General features: G+C 49.3%; 2 protein-coding genes across 15 annotated transcripts; one reads left to right on the forward strand and one right to left on the reverse strand.

Moving 5' to 3' along the window:
* The first annotated feature begins 3 nt into the window (after positions 1-3).
* Positions 4-10,416, forward strand: VBP1 (VHL binding protein 1). Its single transcript, XM_080366215.1, has 6 exons — positions 4-159; positions 4,522-4,646; positions 5,695-5,761; positions 6,227-6,325; positions 8,075-8,213; positions 9,208-10,416. The coding sequence occupies exons 1-6, from the start codon at positions 67-69 to the stop codon at positions 9,276-9,278; spliced, it is 594 nt and encodes a 197-aa protein (XP_080222341.1). The 5' UTR covers positions 4-66; the 3' UTR covers positions 9,279-10,416.
* RAB39B (RAB39B, member RAS oncogene family) lies at positions 9,404-20,489 on the reverse strand. 14 transcript variants are annotated; one of them, XR_013923919.1, is made up of 6 exons: positions 19,512-20,488; positions 15,121-15,341; positions 14,392-14,475; positions 14,167-14,261; positions 12,012-12,833; positions 9,404-11,663 (listed from the first exon to the last, which is right to left on the reverse strand). XR_013923919.1 is itself a non-coding variant. In XM_080366214.1 (2 exons), the coding sequence occupies exons 1-2, from the start codon at positions 19,724-19,726 to the stop codon at positions 14,915-14,917; spliced, it is 642 nt and encodes a 213-aa protein (XP_080222340.1). In that variant the 5' UTR covers positions 19,727-20,474; the 3' UTR covers positions 11,867-14,914. The 14 variants fall into 14 exon arrangements, 1 of the variants encoding a protein (XP_080222340.1); XR_013923920.1 differs by having other exon boundaries at positions 12,012-13,776; XR_013923918.1 differs by lacking the exon at positions 14,167-14,261 and having other exon boundaries at positions 19,512-20,489.
* Between the last annotated feature and the right edge of the window lie 1,193 nt (positions 20,490-21,682).

Consider the following 21,682-nt stretch of genomic DNA (forward strand, 5'->3'; position numbering starts at 1 on the left):
CTGGCGTGATGACGTACCGCTGCGGCGTCCCGGCGAAGGCCGCGCGCGCACCATCGGTTCCCCAAGATGGCGGCGGCCACCAGCGGCGAGACGGGGTGCGGCGAGGCGGCGGCGGGCGAGAAGCGCGGCCCCCTCGGCATCCCCGAGGCGGTCTTCGTGGTGAGCGGCGGCTCTGTGCCCCGGCGGCGGGTTGGCGGGGGGAGGGGGGAGATGGGGGCCGCGTTCCGGCGGCCGGGCCCGGCCCCTGTGAGGCGGTACCTGCGGCGGGGCCGCGGCCTGGCGAGCGGGCGGCGCCTGAGGGAGCGCGGCCGGCGGGGCAGCCTCTCACGGCCCGTCCCGCTGCGGGGCCAAGTGGGAGCTGCCAGCCCGGGCCGCCCCGCCGCTCCCTCCGGCTGCCCCGCGGGCCCGGCCCGCTCTGCCGCGCTCCCCTCCGAACCGGGCGAGCGCCTCAGCGCCGGGGACGGGCGGTGCCTCGGCCCTGAGGGATTCCATGGGGTGGATGCGCTTTGTATAGAGTCTGCCTTGGCGTTATTAAGGATTAAGGCACTTTACAGTGAGCTCAAATCCCCCTTTGAAGCGTTACCGTGCTATTTCCCTGACCAGCTCGCACACCAACGAGGAGCGTGTGGCGAGTGAGCCCCCGTCACCCTGCCGAGCCACGGCTCCTCCCGGTGCCTGCCTGCATCACCTCGGGCAGCGCTGTCCCGCGCTCCTGGCGCCCTTCCCTGCGCCTTCCTCGCGTAGGCTTGTTCTTGACTGCTGAGCGGCATCGCTCTTCGGAAGCCACCGCGGTGTCCAGCCGGGTTTCCTGACTCCTCAAAAACCAACAGATGTGTGTCCTTTGGGAAACAGGCAGAACGTCTTTATCTGACTTTAAAAAGGTCATTTACCAGGCATCTAATAATTCTGTTGACTGGTTGAAAAGAAGAATTCATCGACTTACAGAATGACATGATGTTGAAATTATCTGTTGTTCGCTTTCTGCTATAAGCTAGCTTGCCTTGATTGCTACTTTATGTTGTTTGATCAATATGTATCGATCCAACTGGCTATACCTGCCTGCCTCGGTGTCATCTTGAGACAGCAGATATCTGCCCTGAATGCTCTTTATTGTACTGCTTTATTACTGGGATTTTCTTGGACTTTGAAGATCTGTATTTCTCAGATCTGTCTTGTTATCTTTACCAGAGCTACTTGGACCGATTAGGTGTGGTTGCTTTTATAGAAATAAATGGATTTTACTTGCATTTTGGTATGTCTAGGTGTAGTGCAGTGCTTGTATTACCTGTGTCTTACTAGGGCATAGGTCCTGAACAAAGGGGTACAGCACGCTTGTTTTCAGTGCATCCAGGTCCTGCTTTTCTTTATATTCTCTAACAATTATTGTGGTCTGGCAAATCTTATTGGGATTAAAGCTGTTGCTACTGGCAGCTACCTTCTTTCCACCTCCTTATGGGAGACTAATGTAGATGCAAGCGAAAGGAAAGGGCCGTGACTTCAGCTGCCCTGCAAGACCTCATGATCGTCATGACAGAGGAGAACCTGTGGTCTGTGCTGACTCCACAGTGGAGGTGACCACCCTGGCAGGGAGCAGGAGATACCCTCACAGTGTTTGTTGAGGCTGGTTATTTGTCACATCCCTCATTTTCATGCCAGTAGCTGTCAATGCAGTTCATGTTCAGTTCCACCTTGTTCCCTTCTGACACTTGTGTCTGAAGTATCTCATATGCTGTACCGTGCGACCTGGGCGAGTTCTGTTCTCGTTCTGTGCCTCTGTTCAGTTCTTTGTAATCTGGTGTCTGGATCTAAACCCCATTGCTAAAACCCTAGCTCTCAGTTTTGAGGTGCTCTAATCAAATACAGATGTCTCTTCATAAGAGATCCTTGATGATGGATCTTGGAGTACTTGGATGTAGATGTTAAAATAGATCTCTTTTATTCAAAATCAGCATATGCTGATTTTAATGGTATTCTGCTCCATAAAGTGAAATTACTAGTGTCTAGAGAGTTGTTTTCACTACAGGTATTTTCTTCAGAAAATAGGTCTCTGTTTCAAAAACATTGTGTACTGTCATGATGATAAAGACTTGCTGATCACTTGCTTGAGACACCACGCTCTCCACCTCCTCCCCATGCTACGTGGGGCAGTCTTTCAGTGAATCTTATTTTCAAAGATGTTTTCTTTGAGTGTCTTGATTCAGTAGAGGCTTTTCAAACACTTTATGGCAGGTACCTTTTCTTAGGCATTGCTCTGTAGCTTCTTGTACCTCTCCAGATTGCAAGTGACATTAAGCACTAACTCGGGCTTTTACTGGAGATTAAAACCCACTCCAAATAATACTTCCAACTCTGTTTTCTTTTGAGCCATTGTCCACATGTTTCCAGATAAAATGCCTTCCTTATTCTGCCTTCCTTGGCATGTGTGGGAGTGGGAGAACAGGGAATGCAAATCTGTCCCTTTTGTCTTGTTCTCTGTATGTGCCCATAGGTGATGATAGCTCTCCGCAGAAGCAGAGTGAGTGGCTGCAGCTCTTTTTTTGGGTCATCACTCAGAAGATAAACATCAGGCCACATGAAAATGTGCTATTCTGCTGTATTTCAGGGCTTCTACAGAGTGTTCCTCTGGCTTTGCTTGAAGTTTGCAGACTGTGTTACCTTTACGGTATGCAACAATGGTGTTTCGCCAGTGAATTTTCTTCCTGAAAAGATAAAGATGAGTTTGGGCACGTCCTTGCAGAGCCCATAAGGTCATTCTGCAGGTGAGGTGTGGTGTGACACACCATGAAGCATGGGTCCTAATGGCATTGACACCCAGCTCTGCTTCGGAGCTGTTCGGTTCGAGCTGAGAACAGTGACCGTGTCCCAGCCTTGCAGTTGGGTAAGGCAAGCCAAAAGCCCACCCAGCGGGGCTTGGAAGTTGCGGTTGGAAAACCTGGGTGGTAAATCTGAGCCTACCTGGGGCACTATGTAGTGGTAGGAGATCACCAGTATACAGAGGGCCTGGCTTCACTTCTCAGCATCTTTGTTTCAGGAGGGGCTTGGGTTCTGTCTTGTCTCTCTGTACAAGCAGACGTTATCTGAGGAAGAGGTGGGGTGCTGGGCAGTGCGTGGGGTGAGTTGTTGCCCACCTGCTTTTTCTTTCTGTCTTGGGTGATTTACGTGAGCAGAACAGCTTCCACAAGAGGGAGTTTCATTTCAGAACATCCTCAGGCCTCACTTCTACAACAATTGCCCGAATCTAATCCTTGGGTTTTTTGCTTAGAGCTTCTCCAGGGGCTTCATCAGGAGGCAGGAATGCTGCTCATTCTGTTGTTGGGGAGGTAGCTTAAGGCATTCCTCAGGCTAGTTAGTCTGACGTGTTCTCGAGTTCTGTTGTACCACCTAGGTCTTGCTGCCTGCTGAAGTCTGTTGTCGAGTCCGTATTTCTGCTGCAGACTTCCTTAATGATCAGGAAGGTGGGTGACTTCTTACCAGGTTCAGTAATTTCATGTTAAGTTTCTTTAGCCAAGGGAACTTAGGAGTCGTAATGAGGGGAACCAGCTGTATGTCTGACGTTACTTTAGTAACGTATCAGAGTCTTTTTCTGACGTGAAGCTACTGGAACGGAAACGCCTGGTTGAAAAGGAGAGGCTGAAGAGGCCTATAGTCGACTTCGATCAGATTTTACAGAGCTATATAGACAAATAAGGACAGAATTACCGCAGTGGACAAGCGTGGCCCTTTTTGAATTATGCGTAGGTAAATGCTGTCAAGGACAGAACCCTGTGGTTGATCTCTGGCCCCATGTGCCTTTCAGGAGGCTGAGAACATTGCCCCCAGGCAGATGAACTGCTTCCTGGGAGTTTGCCAGAGGCACTTGCGGAGGTCAGCATCCTTGCCTGCTCAGGCCTGTCTTCTCCAGCTACTTTTCCAGTTGATGGTGGGACTGGCTGGAATTGTTTTCTAGAGGTTTCTTTGGCTTCCTGCTGACTCTAGAAGGAGCTTTGGAAGAGAAGCTGTTTACTGCCGTAAAGCCTGCCTGAGCAGACGCTGCCGTTTCCCCCCCTCCCTTTGCCTCTTTCTCTGCTACACCATGCTTGATCAGGCCATGATTCTTTTCCTTCATCACTCTTATGTGAAATAGTTTGCAACGTGGTTAGCCACAGGGAAGCATTATCCCTGCTTTACAGGTAGGGAAGCAAGGTTTAGCCATGGTCTGAGGAAATCCATCCCCGTTTGGTGTTACTTGACAATGGCCAGGGCTGAAAGTGCCACTAACAAGGTGCTAGCAGATATGGTTATGAAATAATCCTTGCACCTATTCTGTAGTTTTCTACCCAAAAAGGGGGGGAGGGGGAAGTGAAAAGGTGGCTAAGTAAGAAAGGAAACAAAACGATTTTGTGCTTCACTACAGAAAAAACAAAGTTTGTTCCATGTAGAAACCCCTCTAGACTTAGCAGCTGCAGTGGGATGATAGCATGTCTGTATCTAGGATTTGTGTAAAACTCTTCTAACACTGAGGGTTTCTTTCTCCCCTTAAAGGAAGATGTAGATTCTTTTATGAAACAGCCTGGAAATGAGACAGCAGATGTAGTTCTTAAGAAGTTGGATGAGCAGTATCAGAAGTATAAATTTTTGGAACTTAATCTTGCTCAAAAGAAAAGGAGGTAAGTCATAATTTTTGCAGAATTGGGAAATGTTTAGCACAGTTCTATTTTTTTTTAAATGTAAGTCTAGTGGTTTTTTTCATATCCCAAGAAGTAAAAAGTGGACATTAGGAGACCTAGTATTTGCGGTGCTTTCAGGAAAGCCCAGGGTTTTTTTCTTTCCTCTTCCTGAGAATTACATGCAAAAGGATTTACAATATTGCTGAATTGGTCCTTAGCCTTTAAAGGCCAAAACCTAAATTTTGTTAGCCTAGTATAAATACTTTTTTTGTCAAAAGATTACTGTATCAAGCCTGTAACTTTGGGTTTAGTAATCTCATCTGTCTTCAGTGGCTTCAGTCCTGATGTGAAGCTAGGCAAGAAGCAAAATTTTCAAAGCTTCAAGTAATGTTTTATTTAGATTAAACTTCTTTCATGGACAAATAGTCCTCGCAGTTTCTGTCTGGAGGCCACTTTGGCAGCCGCTGCTGTCTGAGCCTGCTGGCTGCAGGGGAGGGTGGCCTGGAAGGGCCTGGGGACCTCAGCGTCCTCGCTATGGGAGGGCCTGGGGACCCCAGCGTCTGTGCTAGGCTGTCAAGGAGAAGGGGTGCCCTGAACTCTGGAGAGAGCTTGTGTTTTAACAGTGTCAAGTCTCGTAGTGCTAAACTGTTGGTCAGAATAGTTTGTGGACCTCAGAAGAAACACACTTGTTTTGTTTGACCTGCAGTGGTTTTTATCTGTATTTCTACTGAGGTTTCCCTCTCCTTCAGGGAGATGAGAAATAGGCAAAAATAGACCGTTTTAGCATACAGCTGTCTGTTACTGTGAGTATGTGTTTGTTCCAGTTTGAAAGCTGTGTGTATTGCTGTGCTTCAGAAACCCAGTGAGCCACAGAATGGGAAGAGGCAGGTGAAGCCGTATCTTTCAAATCTGCATTTGTAAGCCTGGAAAGATGTTAAGCATTTCAAGTTTTAAAATGGAGGTTGGATTGTATAATAAAACTGATCACTTGTTTAGGAAACTTTGTGTCTCTGTAAAATAATAAATTATGACTGTTGTTAATTCACAGGCTAAAAAGTCAGATTCCTGAAATTAAACAGACATTAGAAATTTTAAAACACATGCAGAAGAAAAAGGTAAACTATTTTGAATATCTAATGAGTATAAGAAAAGCTAACTACCTTTCCACCCTAACAGAACACATTGCAAGAAATGTTTTGGAGAGCACACTTAATATGCCTTTATAAATAACAGAATTGTTTTTAAAGGTATGTAGTACTTTTTGAAAGCTAGTTCAAAAAACATTAATGTTTGGAATGCAGACTTCACTTTTAATAGTGTGTAGATTGCAGCTAAGCTTTGACCTCACCTCTATTCTTTATGGAGATTTCTGTATTGTATATATATACATATCTTTTTAAAATGTGTTATTCTTGGAGCTCTAACTTTAATGTTGAAGTAAAATTACATAGAGTTCCACCAAAGTTAATAAGGTATTGATGGCAAAAAGCAGAAAAGTGTGCTCTTTACTGTAAGTTTTGTGTCTTTGACAGAAGTTTCCAGTGAAAATAGCAATTTTAAGTTTTATCATTTGTCTTAAGGATTCCACAAATCCAATGGAAACCAGATTTTTATTGGCAGATAATCTCTACTGCAAAGCTTCAGTTCCTCCTACAGATAAAGTTTGTTTGTGGTTGGGGGTAAGTAAAATGGAACTTTCTCTGAAACTGTTTAAATAACTTTAAAAAGGCTTATAAAAGACAGTGTTCGTTGCTGTCTCATCTGTACTTGTGGCTATGGGCATAACTCTGTTCATGTGTGCATAGCAGAGCCGTGCCCTGTCAGCAGGGCAAATCTAGCGAGACAATTTCAATGCGCTGGTGAAGGCTTCACGTTCAGTTTTATTTGGTGCCTGAACAGTAAGACTTCAGGAAACTGTGATTTTGCTGGATTGTTCTTTCCAAAAAGCATTTTCATGAATGTTTTCTTTATCACTTCTACCACTCTGTCATTCAAATTACCATCCAGCGTTGCCTGGGATAGGAGTGTGCCCAGCAAAATAACTTAGTTTGGCAAGTAGCTTCCCATCTTCTCTGTTATTTGTATTTAGCATCTTGCTTTCCCTTTTCATGCACGTTTTTAGGGAAAGATGGGATTTCTGTTACTCACAGGTACCTGCCAGCATTTAGAGTGGAATTTGTGCTAGACTGGTGGGATCTGAGCTCAAAACACAGATCTCGAAGTCCTTAAGCAGTATTAGGTTGAGATACTTTGTATTCAGAAGCTTCCTTATATGTGGAGATCACCTGCTAATGTTTATTGTGAGACTTCTAAATCCGGGATGTTCCCCGATCCCTGGGTTGGCTGCCAAACAAAACCGCTTGGCTAGGACAGAAACATTGACACGTGCAGCATCCGAACTCGCTGGGCAGCGACTCCCAACCTCTCCCGCTTCTTTCCTATCCTAAAAAGATTTGTCCGATACCTGTGGCTTGTAGGAGACTGTCTTCAGAATTCACAACCGGTGACTTTCATGGAGCATCCCAGGTTTATTTTGTAACACAGAAAGTTCATCCTATTGCTGGTTTATACAGAAAAGCTATAATGAAATGCCATGAGCGGTTTATTGTATGTAGGTGTTCTTGGCCTTCTGCCTTTATCCTCCTTGTTGCTTACAGTCTGCATGTGGGGCTGTGCATATTATTATTATTGGGGAAACTATGTCTTCTAGCTATTTTAAAAGAAGAATGGCTTCTCTCTCTTGCACCTCTGTTTAGTGCTCCTGGGAGCGTGTCTAGTTAGTGGTATGTGGCTGTGGCTCTGCTCACTGCACAGTTCTTGAGTGGGACAGAGCTTCATTGGGGCATCTTCACTCGATACTGCTCTTTTTATCTCTTCGTGTGGTAGCTTCTTACTGAAATAAAGAGTTGTAGATTAAAAAACCACCATGATGTAGGGTAGGGCTTTTGTACTCGGTGTATCTTTAAATACCTGTAAAACTTCTTGTTAATGACCAATGCCATTAGGCTGTGTGCCGGTGTTCCACACAGAGATCCTAAGGTTAATCTTGAACACAATAAAAATTGTTTCTAGAGTTGTGTGGCACTTGAAAGGTGCTGCTAAGAAACGTGAAGTTTCTCGCTTTTCCAATATGTTGGAAATACTGATACCTGACAGGCTAAATGCAGTACACGGGGAGAGAAATCCCATATTGCCTAGCTATAGGAAGAGAGCTTAAGTCACTAGGGGGGTTTATTACTCGGTTACTGAGGTGGTGGGGGCCTCAGGTGGATGCTGATGTTGCTTGTCTTCAGTCTCGTTGTCTTGGCCTGTCAGGACAGCCTTTTGTTAATGTGATAAGTTATAAACAACAGCCCGAAATGAGCCTGCTACGGCTTATTCCTTACAATGCAAGAGTAAAAGTGTTTATTGATCTTTCTTTTTCTTAGGCCAATGTGATGCTTGAATACGATATTGATGAAGCTCAGGCTCTGTTAGAGAAGAATTTGTCAACAGCCACAAGAAACCTTGATCTTCTAGAGGAAGACCTGGATTTTCTTAGAGATCAGTTCACCACTACAGAAGTCAGTATCCTTTTTTTTTAATCTGTGGGTGAAGGGGTGTGTACCAAAGCTAACATACAGCTAATAACCCATTTCCTGAGTTGCGTTTATCTGAGGCTAGCTGCCCTTAAAATTCTGTAGCACTCCAGGAACCTGCCCTTTCCCAGCAGCAGAAGGGGATACTGTGTTTCCAGTGCGGAGCTTAGGGTTGGTGTTAGATGTCACAAAGCTTGTGTTTGTCACTGGCTCCCCCAAAACCTGCTGCGGTGGTTGCACACCCGGACTGGGAGCGAGTTGGAAGTGTGGATGGGTGCTGTGGATTGATTGCCAGGGGACCATTTCAAAGCAAAGGGGACTCTTCCTTCCCCTCTAAAGCGTATGAATATTGTTCTTCAGGCTATTGCTGATCACACCCGATTGAGCCACTGTTGCGGTGTTCTGCAGGCAACCCAGGGTGCTGCAGCAAGCCTGGCGCTAGCTGAGGCGTTGCTCAACTTGGGGGGGTTTATTATTTCTTTGTACTATCACGAACCACCTCCAGGGGTGTGGGATTTTCTTTTACACTTGCTACTTAAAAACTATTTTAATGATGAGCGTAGCCATCAACTGAGGCATTAAGCTTAGTAAATGAAAGCACAACTACCTGTTTGTTCAGGTTGATGCTTAAGCTGCCGTAGTGCTGTAGGAAGTTACGGATGCCCGAAATAGGCAAATACACCTGATAGGGGCAGGTTGACTGAAACCAGAAAAGAATGGCTGTGAGTAGAACTGAGTGTGTCTTTCTCCGTTATATCCTTTTGGAGGTTTTATATTAAATGGTATAAATGTTGCAGTTATTAGTGTTCCTGTGTGTTAAGGCTTTACATGAAGTCAGCTTTCATTAAATCGTTTCTGTATTGACTGGTAAAGTGATTGAAGTGTGGCCAACTGTATACCCTGCTTTTTCCCTTTTCTTTCTTTTTTTTTTTTCTTCCCCTTTGCTGAATGCATGAATTATTTCCTTAATTACACACCCTCAGATATGGCTAGAGTTTATAATTGGGATGTAAAGAGAAGAAACAAGCAAGACCCTTCAAAAAACAAAGCATAGTTTTGCCAATTTTAAATGTGGTTTCAATTTCCAAATATTTTTTATTTAAACACCCCCAAAGTTCATTCTTAAGGGACTGAGTTACTTTAAGCATTTCAGTTGATGGTAAAATATATAAAAACTAATGGTGAGCACCATTTTATTTATTTGTAAACTCAAAATTTGGTTTCGTGCATGCTTCATGAAATGAATTATTTGAAAAGGCACCACACAGTCCAGCAAAGGCCATTAGTATTTTGATCAGGCCAGTCTGTCATAAGTAAGTTTCTACCCGAGCACTTGTCTGAAAAGTCGAGAGGGGCATGTATGAAATGGAGTCTGACATTTTAGCGGGTTAAGGTAACGCAGGGGTTTCCTTTTGCATCTCTGCGTACAGCAGATGAAGTCAGAAGTCGATTTGGGCTGGGAAGACATGCAGCTGTAACATTCTAGGAAATAGAAAATACAGTGAAGTCTTGGATTTTGTTTCAGTCAGTTAATTGGTAGCACCAATCTGCAAGCATTCCTGGATATCCACTTCGGATAAACTTGTTTTTAATAATTATTGGTTAGTTAACTGCCTGTTACTGAACTCTCAGCACTTTACATACAAGAGTTTGTGACTTGTCCTCAGAGAAGCGCGGTAAATGGAGTAAACAGCACAAGCATGGGTCAAGACCACAGGCGATCTCGCCCTGTTCTTTTTCATACATGTGCACACGTTGCTTATTTTTGCAAATGCATTGATCAAGGACCCCAAAATGCTGATAGCCTGTAATCATGAACCCCCCTATTTATGATCCCTCAGACAAGAAGTCCAGTTCAAAAAATGTCTTAATGCTCTCAGTCTCCCAGGTGGTGAAACCTGTATTAGGTGAGGATGGCTTACTGAAGCATGACTTCTGGTGTTTACAGTTGGAATATTTTTTTGGTTCTTACCAAGCCTTGCAAGATTGTTGCCTTTTACCTCTGCAGTCTCTTTCCAAAATGAAATGCTCAGTGGTGATGTCAGTGGCTAATATTCACATTCTGTGACTGAGAATACAGGTTTCGCTGCGAAATAGATGCAAATGTTAACTGTTCAATCTTCATGTAAGAAACAATATACCTGTAAATTTTTTGTACTTTTATTTCATGATATTAAAATAGTAAAACTAAACAGTTGTGGCAAACAGCTGTTTTTGTGCATCTTTCTTGGTGGGAGAAAGTCATGAATCTGATGTTGATCTCTTGTTTCCCTCCTTTAACTGGGGGCAGGGGGGTGAAAAAATTCAGTTGAAGCAGCAAAGTGACAAGTGTAGCTGCCAAATACGGGCTTGATTGAGATGGGCAGCGTGAGTCAGCACATCCCAGCTTGTGAATACGAGCAACGGCTGTGACAGCACTGTGGCTGTAAAAGAGGGTGAGCTGCAGGAATGGGCGTAAGCCAGGTGAATCCTTAACTGCCGCTCACAGGTAAGTACCTGGGCTCGGCTCGGGCGATGCCGTTTGTTCCAGTGCTTTGGCTGCAGCAGGGAAGCGTTTACGTCTCAAGCGTTAGGTGACTGAACAGGTACCTGCCCGCTGCCACGCGGGGCTGAGCGTGGGGCTGCTCAGGCTGCAGGCTGCTTCTCTCCCTCTTGTTTTAAGAGCATCAGCAATGATGGGAAAGGCAGCTGCAAACGCGTCCTGATTTCTCTTGCAATTTTCTCTTCAATTTGGATTAATGAGATCCCAACAGGCTAAAGCGTGCTCCCCCTCCCCCTGGCTGGTCCTAGGGCGGCAGGCGCCTGCCTTTGTTGCGCACAATGAAATGACGAGTTAAGCATTTCTGCACCGGCAAAACAAGTGCTGCGTGCAGCTGCCAGCGACCCGATGGGGGTGCGACGGGGGTGGCAGCACTAGAGCTGGAAGCGCTCAGCAGGTTTCAAAGGTAGCTGGCTGGGGGGAAGGGGGGTGGGAGGTGGCTGTGGCCATCCTAAAGCTCGTCCTGGGGGGGGTGGGGGGTGGTACAAAGTAGATTAAAAAACCCAAAGCTCATAGACAAGAAAAACTTTTCTGTGACTGACCCTGCGTTGCTCTGTCCTTTGTTGTGAAGTGGGTTTGCAGAAGCTGCTGTAGCCACTGTGACACCAGTCCTGCCTGCTGCTGCCAAAGTCCGCCCGGCAGGACCAAGGCTGGATTTGACCGCTGCTGCAGGGAGCTGGGGTTTTGTTTTGGGCTTTTTTGTTTCATTTTAGAAGGGCCGGTGCTTCTATAGTTGCACTGAGTAGTTGGCTGGTCCTGAAGACGCAAGCAACGGGCCTTCAGAGAAAAATGTATAGCGGATACTGTTGCCAAGAGTGCCTGTTTATTGTTGAGCCAGTCCATGTTAAGACTTTCAGTTAGGGCTGCGGTATAGAAGTGGTACAGGTAGTCCACAGCTTACTGATAGAATGGGGAGGGGGAAAGAAAAAAAAAAAAAAACCCACCAAAGTTTCTTTACAAGTTTTGAATTTCACATTATCACATAGTAACCATTTTGCTAAATACAAGCATATTTTCAGTCACATACAGACAGCTAAATACAGCATTATTTTCACATTTCGTTAACAGTGCATAACAGAAAGCAAGGAAAGTGTATAGTATGCTTTTATTCTGCAGGTTCTGAGCAATTTCAATCTAACATGCAGATTGTTTTTAACATGTGGTAGCGACCACAGAAAGTTAGCTTTTTCCTTTTTTTTTTTTTTTTTTTTTTTTTAATTTTTGTCCTAGAGTAAAAGAGCTCCTGACCTTTATCCCATGAAAGGTATCACCTTCTGATTTCTCTAAGTCCCTCTTGCACTAGAAGTCAAAGCATTAAAACCAGTTGTTAGAAAAGAATTCTTAGCATATCCTATAAGTTCTTTATCTTAGAAAAAACATTCCAAATTTTGTACAGATGAATCTACATTTCCTATATTTTAATAAGCTGTCTAGAAAATGCAAGGAATTAGAAAAAGATGTAGATAATGATTTCTCTATCATTTAATATAACCATTTATTACCTCTAAGTAGTTAGACTGCATACATTTTCTTCTATACTGTTCCTTTTTAGAACTATGACACTTGTATTTTTAAACTGAAGATTTACTCTGAATGCACTTACTGATTTAGGCTTTCTGGGAGCAGTAAAGGGGAATGTCCAAACCCCATTAAATAAGATAGTGGTTGTCTCATGAAAAGGGATCTTTCCCCTGCTGGCCAGGTTCCTGCACAAAGAATTAGAGAATTTTACTATTGCTAAAAGGCCGTTTGATCCCACTCTTAACTGCTGTGGCTGTAGCACCCTGGTTCTGCCCTCAAGGACAGCTGCTACCCTCAGGTGGGCAGCCCAAGACACACCTCATGATCAGGGGGACCCCAGAGAGCCACAGCAGCTGCCTGAGGGACTTTCCATTCAGAGAACGAAGAAACTGACCCCTCTCTACTGGTTCGTCCTTGCCTTTGGGAACACACAACTAACAGACCTGGTGCGAGCAAACCTTGCGCTCTCCACTGGTGTCAGCCCACGAGAGCCCATGGCAGCCAAGCTCCTGTGGCGCTCTCTGCGTCATCTTCGCCAGCTTTGCTTACCTAGAAAGAGATTTTGTAAAGGGATTTTTTTTTTTTGTAAATTTTTCTTGATCTTCAGGGCTTTCAACTCAACCACAACTGAATCTGCTGGGAATTCACGGGGCTTAGCACAAGGTTTTTGAGACGGTGATAGCCTACTCAAGAGCAACCAGGGGTTAGCAGTGACAAGCTTACAGAAAGGCGCCAGACCATTGCCACCCCTCCCTTCCTCCAGGTTGCTTCCAGCACCTGCTGCTGCCCTGCAGAGCCCAGGAACCAAAAATGTTCCTAGGACACAGAAAATAAAAATGTTACTCATTTGCAAGGTTTTGGCTGTTGGGTTGGGTTTGTTGTTTGGAGTTTTTTACAGCTTTAATACGTAAACCACAGGGTTTTTTCTTTATACAGACCTGCCCCATGTACTGCAAACAGTGAGAACAGGTTTAAAGGGAGAAACAGTCTGAACTCATGGCATAGCTTAAAAAGCTGTAACAAATATTTTACTCTTCTCTACTTAGAGGCCTGAAGTCAAACACTAGATGCTTCCTGGGGTTTTTCCCTAATCCCTCCCTCCTGCCCATTAGCAGTTTGGTGTATAAAGCTTGCAACTTGAGTACAAAAAAAAATAATTCACTATAGTTCTGTTTGTTTGCTTTTAATAGGCTGAACTTCCCTGGTTTGCTACAGGAGCACAGTTACCCTGCTGCACTTCAAAAGCTTCAGTTAAAACTTAGCGGAAGCAAAGCTTCTAAGTGGTGAACGGCCTTCCCACAAAACAGCCACCTACTTACAGCTTTTGTAACACGGCTACCATCCCATGATGACCAACCCGAGATGGAACCTCTTTTGTCAAATTAAAACGTGGTGGAAAACAAATTTACTCTTGAGCTTGTCTTGTGGCTTTCCTTTCCACCTGCCCAGACACTCCTTTTGTGTGCTCCTTCTTCCCAGCGCTAGTTCTCTCCTTCCACAGATGCCAAGAAAGAAAATGACGCTTTAACAGCAGAAAGTACTGATGGAAGCTGTTGCTTTCCATGCTATGTAACTTATTTAAAAGCAAATCTCACCTTTTAGGATGTCTGATGCACCTGAGTTAAGCTTTTCAAGTTTTTTTTTATTCTGTTGGGGTTTTTCCCCCCGCCCCTCCCTTCCATTCCTCCTCGTGCCCTGGCTGGTAAGACACCCAAAAGGTCAGCACAGTGCTGTCAGCAGGACAGAGGTGGTGGTATGTCCCACCTGGCTGCAACACCCCAGCCTTTGAGGTGTAAAATATGAGGACATGGTTCTCTCTATGCTCTTGATCACTGAATTCTGTTGGAAAGCCCTGAACTCAGGGTACTTTCAAGGTACTCACCTAAGCAGTAAATGCGCAAAAATGCACTGAATAATTAGTACTGGAGCAGGAGTTGCCACTTAGAATCCCAGTTCAGCGCAGCAAGGAAAGCACTACTGGGGAGGGGAATAATTTAAGTTTTAGTTACCAAAGAACTGCTGTTTTCCTCTTTAAATTCCACAGAATATTCTTTGCTATCGAACTAGGTTCAAGAACATAAGAAAGAAAATTCAGAAGTGTGCATACCATGTCAGTAAACTTTTCCTGTGGAGTTGGCCTCATGAGGAAACGGTATCTGTGCTGCCTTTACACCTTCCTGGAAAAAAACAGCTGACACAAAGAAAGACGTCCTCTTTCTTTCTCTCTGTCTGCCCATTTGTCACTCTACTGAAGTATCCATACTGCAGCTTCAATACCCAGCATGGAGCTATGGATTTACTTAAAAGAGAACACGCACAGTGCCCTGGCATGTGCCAGCCTGTTCAGCTCTCTGTATACTCTCTCCTGTCTCCTGCAGCCCCTCATTTCTGATTCCTCTCTCCTTACAACATCTACATGCACCCTCACTCACTCTCCTTTAGGTTTGTAGCCCCCCAGTTCTGAAAGGTTATTTGGAACAGAACATTTCTTTCCAGGGTCTGTTCTGGTGTCCAAAACAACGGGGGAGGCTGTTCACAACGGGAGTATTGCTCTCCCTTCTGTCACACTGAGTTCACTTAGTAAAGTACGTTTGGTTAGTAGAGTTCATCACCTGCCTCACTAGAAGAGCTCAGCACAAGCATCGCCTATCTGATTTCACCACTTCCTCTGAAGAGTGCACTACATTTGGGACAAACCCGCTCTTTACCCCTTCCCATCCCTCCTGGATTGAAATTTCCCCTCTTTTAACAAGCTCATATATATCTCGAGTCAGATCAGTGAAGGCCTTCTCCACGTTAATGGCATCCCGAGCTGAGGTCTCAATGTACTTCATACCATATGCAGCAGCCAGTTTCTCAGCCTCGTGCCTGGTGACTTGCCGCTGGGTGTCAAGGTCACACTTGTGACCTACCAAAACAAAGACGATCTGGTATGGCTGGACATGCACCTTGGTCTCCTCTAGCCACTCATGGACGTTCTGGAAGGACCTGCGGTTTGTAATGTCAAAGAGCAGGAGTCCGCCAACCGAGTTCCTGTAGTAGGCTCTGGTGATGGACCTGGAAACGAACCAGCCACAAGAACAGTATAAGCTACAGTTGTTTGGGAAGAAGGGCAGAGCCAGTTTCATGTGGGTTTTGTTTGGGTTTGTCTTCCGATTTATTTTCTTCTTAAGCCAAACGTAGCCCTTCTGAACAGACCTCTGCTTAAGAAAGCACGTTACCACCACCCAGTCCGCCCTGCAGAACACAGGGCAGAGGAGCCATTCAGGCAATGCCTTACCACTTTTACCTTGAGCTCTGTAGAGCTTGTAATTCAAAAAAAGACAACTGGCCTTGGCATAAAGATTTCATCCTTGGGTAACTGTCCCACTGACTGATTTAGTACAGCTCTGTTCAAAACCCCCACCACCATTTTTGGTCTCTATTTTCTGTCACGGATTTCTGTATGCCCTTTGCTGTCAATCTAGAGAGTCCTGTCCCCCACCCCACGTAAGTTCTCTGAACACCCCATCTAACCCATCGGTTTAGAAGCACTGGTACAAATTAAGAGATTTCACTTGGAAAGCAAGTACCCACTCTGACAGACACATAAAAGAAGGAGGCTACAGACTCGGAGGGCAGACCGTGGGGCTGTAGCTCCCCCCATGCACCCAGGGCCTGGGCACGGGGACATCCACCAACCCGTACACTCTCTCCCGCTACACCAACTGCTCAAAATGACATTAGAGCTAACAGGACACTGCTAGTGACACTAACCGGACAGCCAGTCTGACCTCCTGAGTAACAGCAAAAAGATACACCAGCTTCCTAGGGGAACGTGCGTTACTGGTGGTCTTGTTCCTGCCAGGTACCAACAACACCCAGCAGTGACCAAAAAGACCCCCGAACCACGGGCTGCGAAATGGAGCGCGCCTTCCACAGCTCTTCCAATGGCACAGCCAGAAGCAGCACACGGAACTGGCTAACACAGGGCAATGATGGGGTGAAGCTGAGACCACGAGGCTGAGCTGGGCTACAGTTCAAAGACTACTATGTATGGAAAACCCAAGAAGTGATAAAACGGGTGTTTCTGCAGTCATGGATTTGTTTTAAATCCAGAAGCAATGATCGATTTCAGTCCCTGGAGGCATTCACACTTGGGCCTGAACTTCACTTGCTGGGAACATGGAAGCACTGCTGCATTTTTAACTTGGGTTGAGTCCTTTTTTGGACATGCAAGACTGTTGTGAGGGGTTATTTGGTCCTGTAGTGTGTCTAATCTAGTGAAACTGTCCCAAGAAAGGACGAGCTGGAGTTTTCAAGGATTGCTGGATCAACAGACACGCAGTGATGGGTAAAAACCCTCAGCCAAAACTGAAGAAAGCTGGAGCAGAGATAGTTGGCTGTATTTGGATAATTTCTCCTCTCCCAGTTCTGGCTGAGGGACAACAGTAGCTCTGCACATTTGGCACGGAGGGAATCAGATCTGCCTTTTGCTCCCTAGCCAGCTGCAAACAGATATCAGTGCTCTGAATTTACCCTCGCACTGTCACATGCATTTCTGCTTCTCCTTTGTGTTCCGAGCCATCAGCCCTGGCTCCTGCCAACATCAACAATGCCTCAGGTACTTCTGAAAGACATGACAGGATCGAAGTTGAATACTGCTTTGAGGTAAAACTAGGTGAAGGTCTCAGCACCTTTCCTTAAAGACTTTTCCACAGACCTTTTTCCTTACTGATCCACAGGAAGCAAGCTACATTGCCGTCACACTGCATGGCACCCCCCAGCTCCCTTCCAGGGCTCCTACCAACCCTCCTCCCGCCACGCTCATACATGCTCATGCAGAGCAGCATGAGGATTCGCACCTATCCTGACCAAGTTATAACATAAAGGTATTGCCTCTGTCAGGGAACTCACCCCTGCTCTGTACCCACGGTGGGGACTCTCGTGCCTGGGGTCCGTGCCTGTTTGGCTGGGTCTTTCCCTCCCAGCCGAGGGAGAGCCGGCAGCTGGATGGAGACAGCTCTTCTGTAGGTGGTGGCACACAGCTCCAGGGACTGAGGGCTGCACATGCTTTTGCTAGCATTACACAACACTGGGTTTCAGACAAGGAAATCACAGTATCTGAGCAACCAGAGATGGGCAAAACCTGACAGATTCTGGAAGAACTGGACCCTGCTCTTCTACAGCTCCAAAGCAGCCTCAACACTGCCCCAGGCAGCATGTTTTGGGGCCTGATCTGGCAAAACAGAATGGCACACGCTTAGCTGTAATTTAAGCCTTGACTGCACGGAAATTGCTTCTGATTTATGAAGAGGGAAGAAGTTCACAACGGGGGTCAGGAAGAACAGAAATGTAGCACAGCTGCAGAGCAGAGAATGTCAACAAGGTGTCTTCAAAATAACTACAGTGGTTTCTTCCTTGTGGGGTGGCTGTCAAAACCAGGCAAAGCAGACTGGAAATGCTCAAATGAGAGAACTCTGTGAGAAAGTGGAGCTCATTCTTATGCATTTCCTTCTTAAGAATTTCCCTATGGATGACAAAGAAGTTTTAAGGGTTCTGAAGAGCACCTGCACCATTGTGCTTCTTTCCTGTGCCCGCAAGTCTGAGAGGCTTCAGCTTACTCCAGTAATAGCTACACCTTGCCTTTTGCCAAGAAAAATAGCTTGCAGGAGAAGCCCAGGAGCTGCTGTCTTTATGGGGCACAATTTGTCACTGGGCTAACAGTGATTTGAAAGGGATAAACACAAAACAGATTTTTTTGCCGGATTTATTTCATACTTCAGAGTGCACCATAAAGGCACCTGGGTTGGCTCACTTCCCTCTAGCTTTTCACACGGGGAATTTAAGTCTGCACTTTGGCAAGGGTAATTCAAAGTTGCACGATGTGGGTTTTTCATGTCACTCACTGTTCCTGCCCTTTACACTCTTCCTGCCTTTGAATGCTGCTGCCCATCGCAGCAGTGCAGCCTGCCCTTGTGCTGAAGGTCGCCTGCTCATCATGCTTACAACCCGAGCGCCGTGCCGGGTCAACCACCAGCGCTAAGGGTAAGCAGCCTCCAGGGCCCCAAACTTCCCAATGTGTAAAAGAAAGGACACTGAAGCCATCCAACAGCTTTTGCTCTTCACAGCATGGCACCCAGGCATGTTTTCTACAGACCTCAGCCCCGAGACCCGAAGCTGGAAGCTGATGCAACTGCAAGCTAAAGCACCTCCTCTCTCAGCAAAATAAAGCACCAGCTCCTCACCCTGAGGGGCTGCAAGGTAGTTGGGAAAAAAACACCCTGTCACTGGCTAAGGACCGACTACTGCACATGCTGGGCCAGACGCCAACACCACAGATGCGAAGGAAGGTGGGGAGAGGGGCGGGCAAGTTCTCATGTATTGAATGAAACCAAAACATTCCTCAGGCCAGTCGTTGCAGCACAGAAGTGGCAGCTCCGTGAAGCTGTGCAGAGAGATGCGGAGCAAGGGAAGTGCGGAAGGATGGAAGAGCAGACAAAAGTTAAAGCCGCGTGAAAAACAGAAGCAAAGAGGAGGCTGGGAGCTGCGCATATGCTCGCACCCCATCCGAATGAGCAGCGCATCCCGGGACACCACCAGCACACTGCTTAGCTGGGGCCCAGCCTGCCCCAGCGGCTTGTACCATACATTCCCGTGGGCCTCCCTTGCCGCCCTACATTTTCCGCACCGAGCTTTGGTTACTATTGCCTGACCTCTCAGACCGTCAGTGGCTGGGCTCGGCCTGCCACCTCCAGAAGGCACCGGGCACCGCGCACAGCCACGGCCGGGGGTCTGTGCCAGCCCCTCCCCGCCCGGGGACCACCCGCAGGGGGTCACCCCGCGCACCACACCGCATGCAGCGAGCCCGAACACGCGTGTCCAGCTGCCCGGCCACTGCCCCTGGGCACCAGCGGCGAGCAGGAGCCCTCCCTGCCGAGCGGCGCCCGGTGATGCTCCCCGCTCCCCGCTGGAAACACGGCCAAGGGCCAGCGCTGCCTGCGGGCCCCGGCCCCGGCACGGCCGCCATCGGGGCTGGGCACGGGCCCCGCGCCGCGCTACGCACCCCCGGGCGAAACCAAAAGGAAACATGAAAAGAAGAAAGCGAAAAACGAAAAGGGGGGGGAGCACTAGGGGCAGTTTGCCTCCGCTTTGTCTGGGCCGGCCCCCGGGGGACGCCGGCCCCAGCCCCGCAGCGCCCGGCCCCGCGGGAAGGGCCGCCCCGCCCGCCCCCGCCGCCGTCCTCACCGGAACCGCTCCTGCCCGGCCGTGTCCCAGATCTGCAGCTTGATCCGCTTGCCCGGCTCGATCTCCACCAGCCTGGAGAAGAAATCCACGCCCACCGTGGGGTCGGAGATCTGGGCGAAGCGCCCCTCGGTGAAGCGGCGGATGAGGCAGGACTTGCCCACGGTGGAGTCGCCGATGACGATCAGGCGGAACTGGTAGAGCCAGATGGCCTCCATGCTGCCGCCGCCCGCCTCAGCGCCCGCCCGCCGCCGCGCCGCCCATGCCCGGCCCGCGGGCCCGGGGGCGGCCGCCGCCGCCGCGCCGCTCGCCCGCCCGCAGGGGGCGCGCCGCCCGGGAGGCCCCGCGCTAGGCCGGGACCGCGGCGCCTCGGCGGGCGGCGGCGGCCCGGGCCTGGCCCCCGCAGCCGCGAGGCGGGCGGGCCGGCCCGGCTGTCTGCGCCGCGGCCGCGCCGCTCAGGCGGGCCCCATGGCGGCCGGCGCAGGCCCCTGCCCGTCACTCCCACTGGCCCGTCACCGTCGGCGCATCCCGCCGGGCCCCGGCCCCGCCGCCGGGGTGCTGCGCGGACCGCGGGGCCGGGAGGGCGCCGGCTGCCGCCTCAAGCCCTGCCGGCGCTGGGGCCCGGCCGGGGGTCGCTCCCCCCGCTGGTGCCGCGGAGCCCGCTCTCCCCGCAGCGCAGCGCAGCGCAGCGCCGCGGCGGCCGTACGCTGCGGCTGCACCCGCGCCGCCCCCCCCGCTGGGGCCGGGGCTGGTGCCGGGACCGGTGCCGGAGCTGGGGCCGGGGCCGGGCTGCGGGATGGAGGCGCGGCCGAGCGCGGGGCGCGCCGTGATGCAATGGCGGCCGCGCTCTACCGCACTGCCGGGAGGAGCCGCCACCCCCAAAACGCGGCCGCTGCGGGAGCCGTGCGGAGGCGGGGCGGGGCGGGACCGTGCGGGGCGGCGGGGGCGGCCGGGGGGAGCCCGCGGCTGAGGGGGACACGGGGCTGAGGGAAGCCCGGGGCTGAGGGGGAGCCGGGGCTGAGGGGAGACACAGGGCTGAGGGCGACACGGGGCTGAGGGAAGCCCGCGGCTCAGGGGGACGCGGGGCTGAGGGAGGGACATGGCACTGAGGGGAGCCCGGGGCTGAGGGGAGACGCAGGGCTGAGGGGGACGCGGGGCTGAGGGAAGCCCGTGGCTGAGCAGGACGCAGGGCTGAGCGGGAGCTGGGGCTGAGGGGGAACAGTGCTGAGGGGGATGCGGGGCCGAGGGGACCCGGGGCTGAGGGGAGACGTGGGGCTGAGCGGAGATGCAGGGATGAGCAGGACATGGCGCCAAGGGGAGCCCGGGGCTGAAGTGAGTCGCAGGGCTGAGCGGGACACGGGGCTGAGCAGGACACGGGGCTGAGGGAGGGACATGGCACTGAAGGGAGCCCAGGGCTGAGGGGAGACAGGGCCGAGCCCAGGGCCAAGGGGGAGCTGGGGGCCGGGCAGCCCCCAGAGCTACGGGGCACAGGCCAAGGCTGACCTTTCTCAGCACTTCCCCAGAGCGAGGTGTGTCAAGCAGGGTGCACAACACCTTCCCAGTCTTGTTTCTGGAGAGGTTCAGGCTCCTCACTGCTGCATCAGGGCTTCCTTCCCACTGAAACCTAACGGGGGGAGCCTGAGCGCAGCTGGAGAGCCCCTGCACTGCTGCCCTGGGCACTGGGTCACCTGTGCCCTGCGAGCCTGCCCTGGAGGGGGACAGTGGTGACAGCAAGGTATCTTACTGACAGACTCATGAATCCCAGCATAGCCACACACACACACATATGCGTGGGCGTGTATATATAGTATGTGTATATATATATATATATGTGATGTGTGTACAGCCTCAGAAATGAATAGTTACAGACATTAAATACCCAGCAACTTAAATACCACCAATATTAACAAATCCATTCTCCCTCGCTCCGCTCGAGTGGGTTCTTGGCTCCACAGGGTGAAGCGCGGTGTTCAGGAACGCAAGCAGCAGCAAACATGGCACAGCTTACACACAGATACCGCGGAATGTAAATCCCGATTTTACCCGGCTGTCCCAAAGGCGGCCTGTCCCAGGCGGGTAGCGCTGCGTACCACCACGGCAGTGTGAGCCGCACTCGCGTGGCTCCGTCAGATACGGCTGAGCTCGAGCAGCTGCTTGTTCTGCACTTGCCAGGG

Source organism: Falco punctatus (assembly GCF_963210335.1).
Source record: "Falco punctatus genome assembly, chromosome: 15".
In the NCBI taxonomy this organism is placed as follows: domain Eukaryota; kingdom Metazoa; phylum Chordata; class Aves; order Falconiformes; family Falconidae; genus Falco; species Falco punctatus.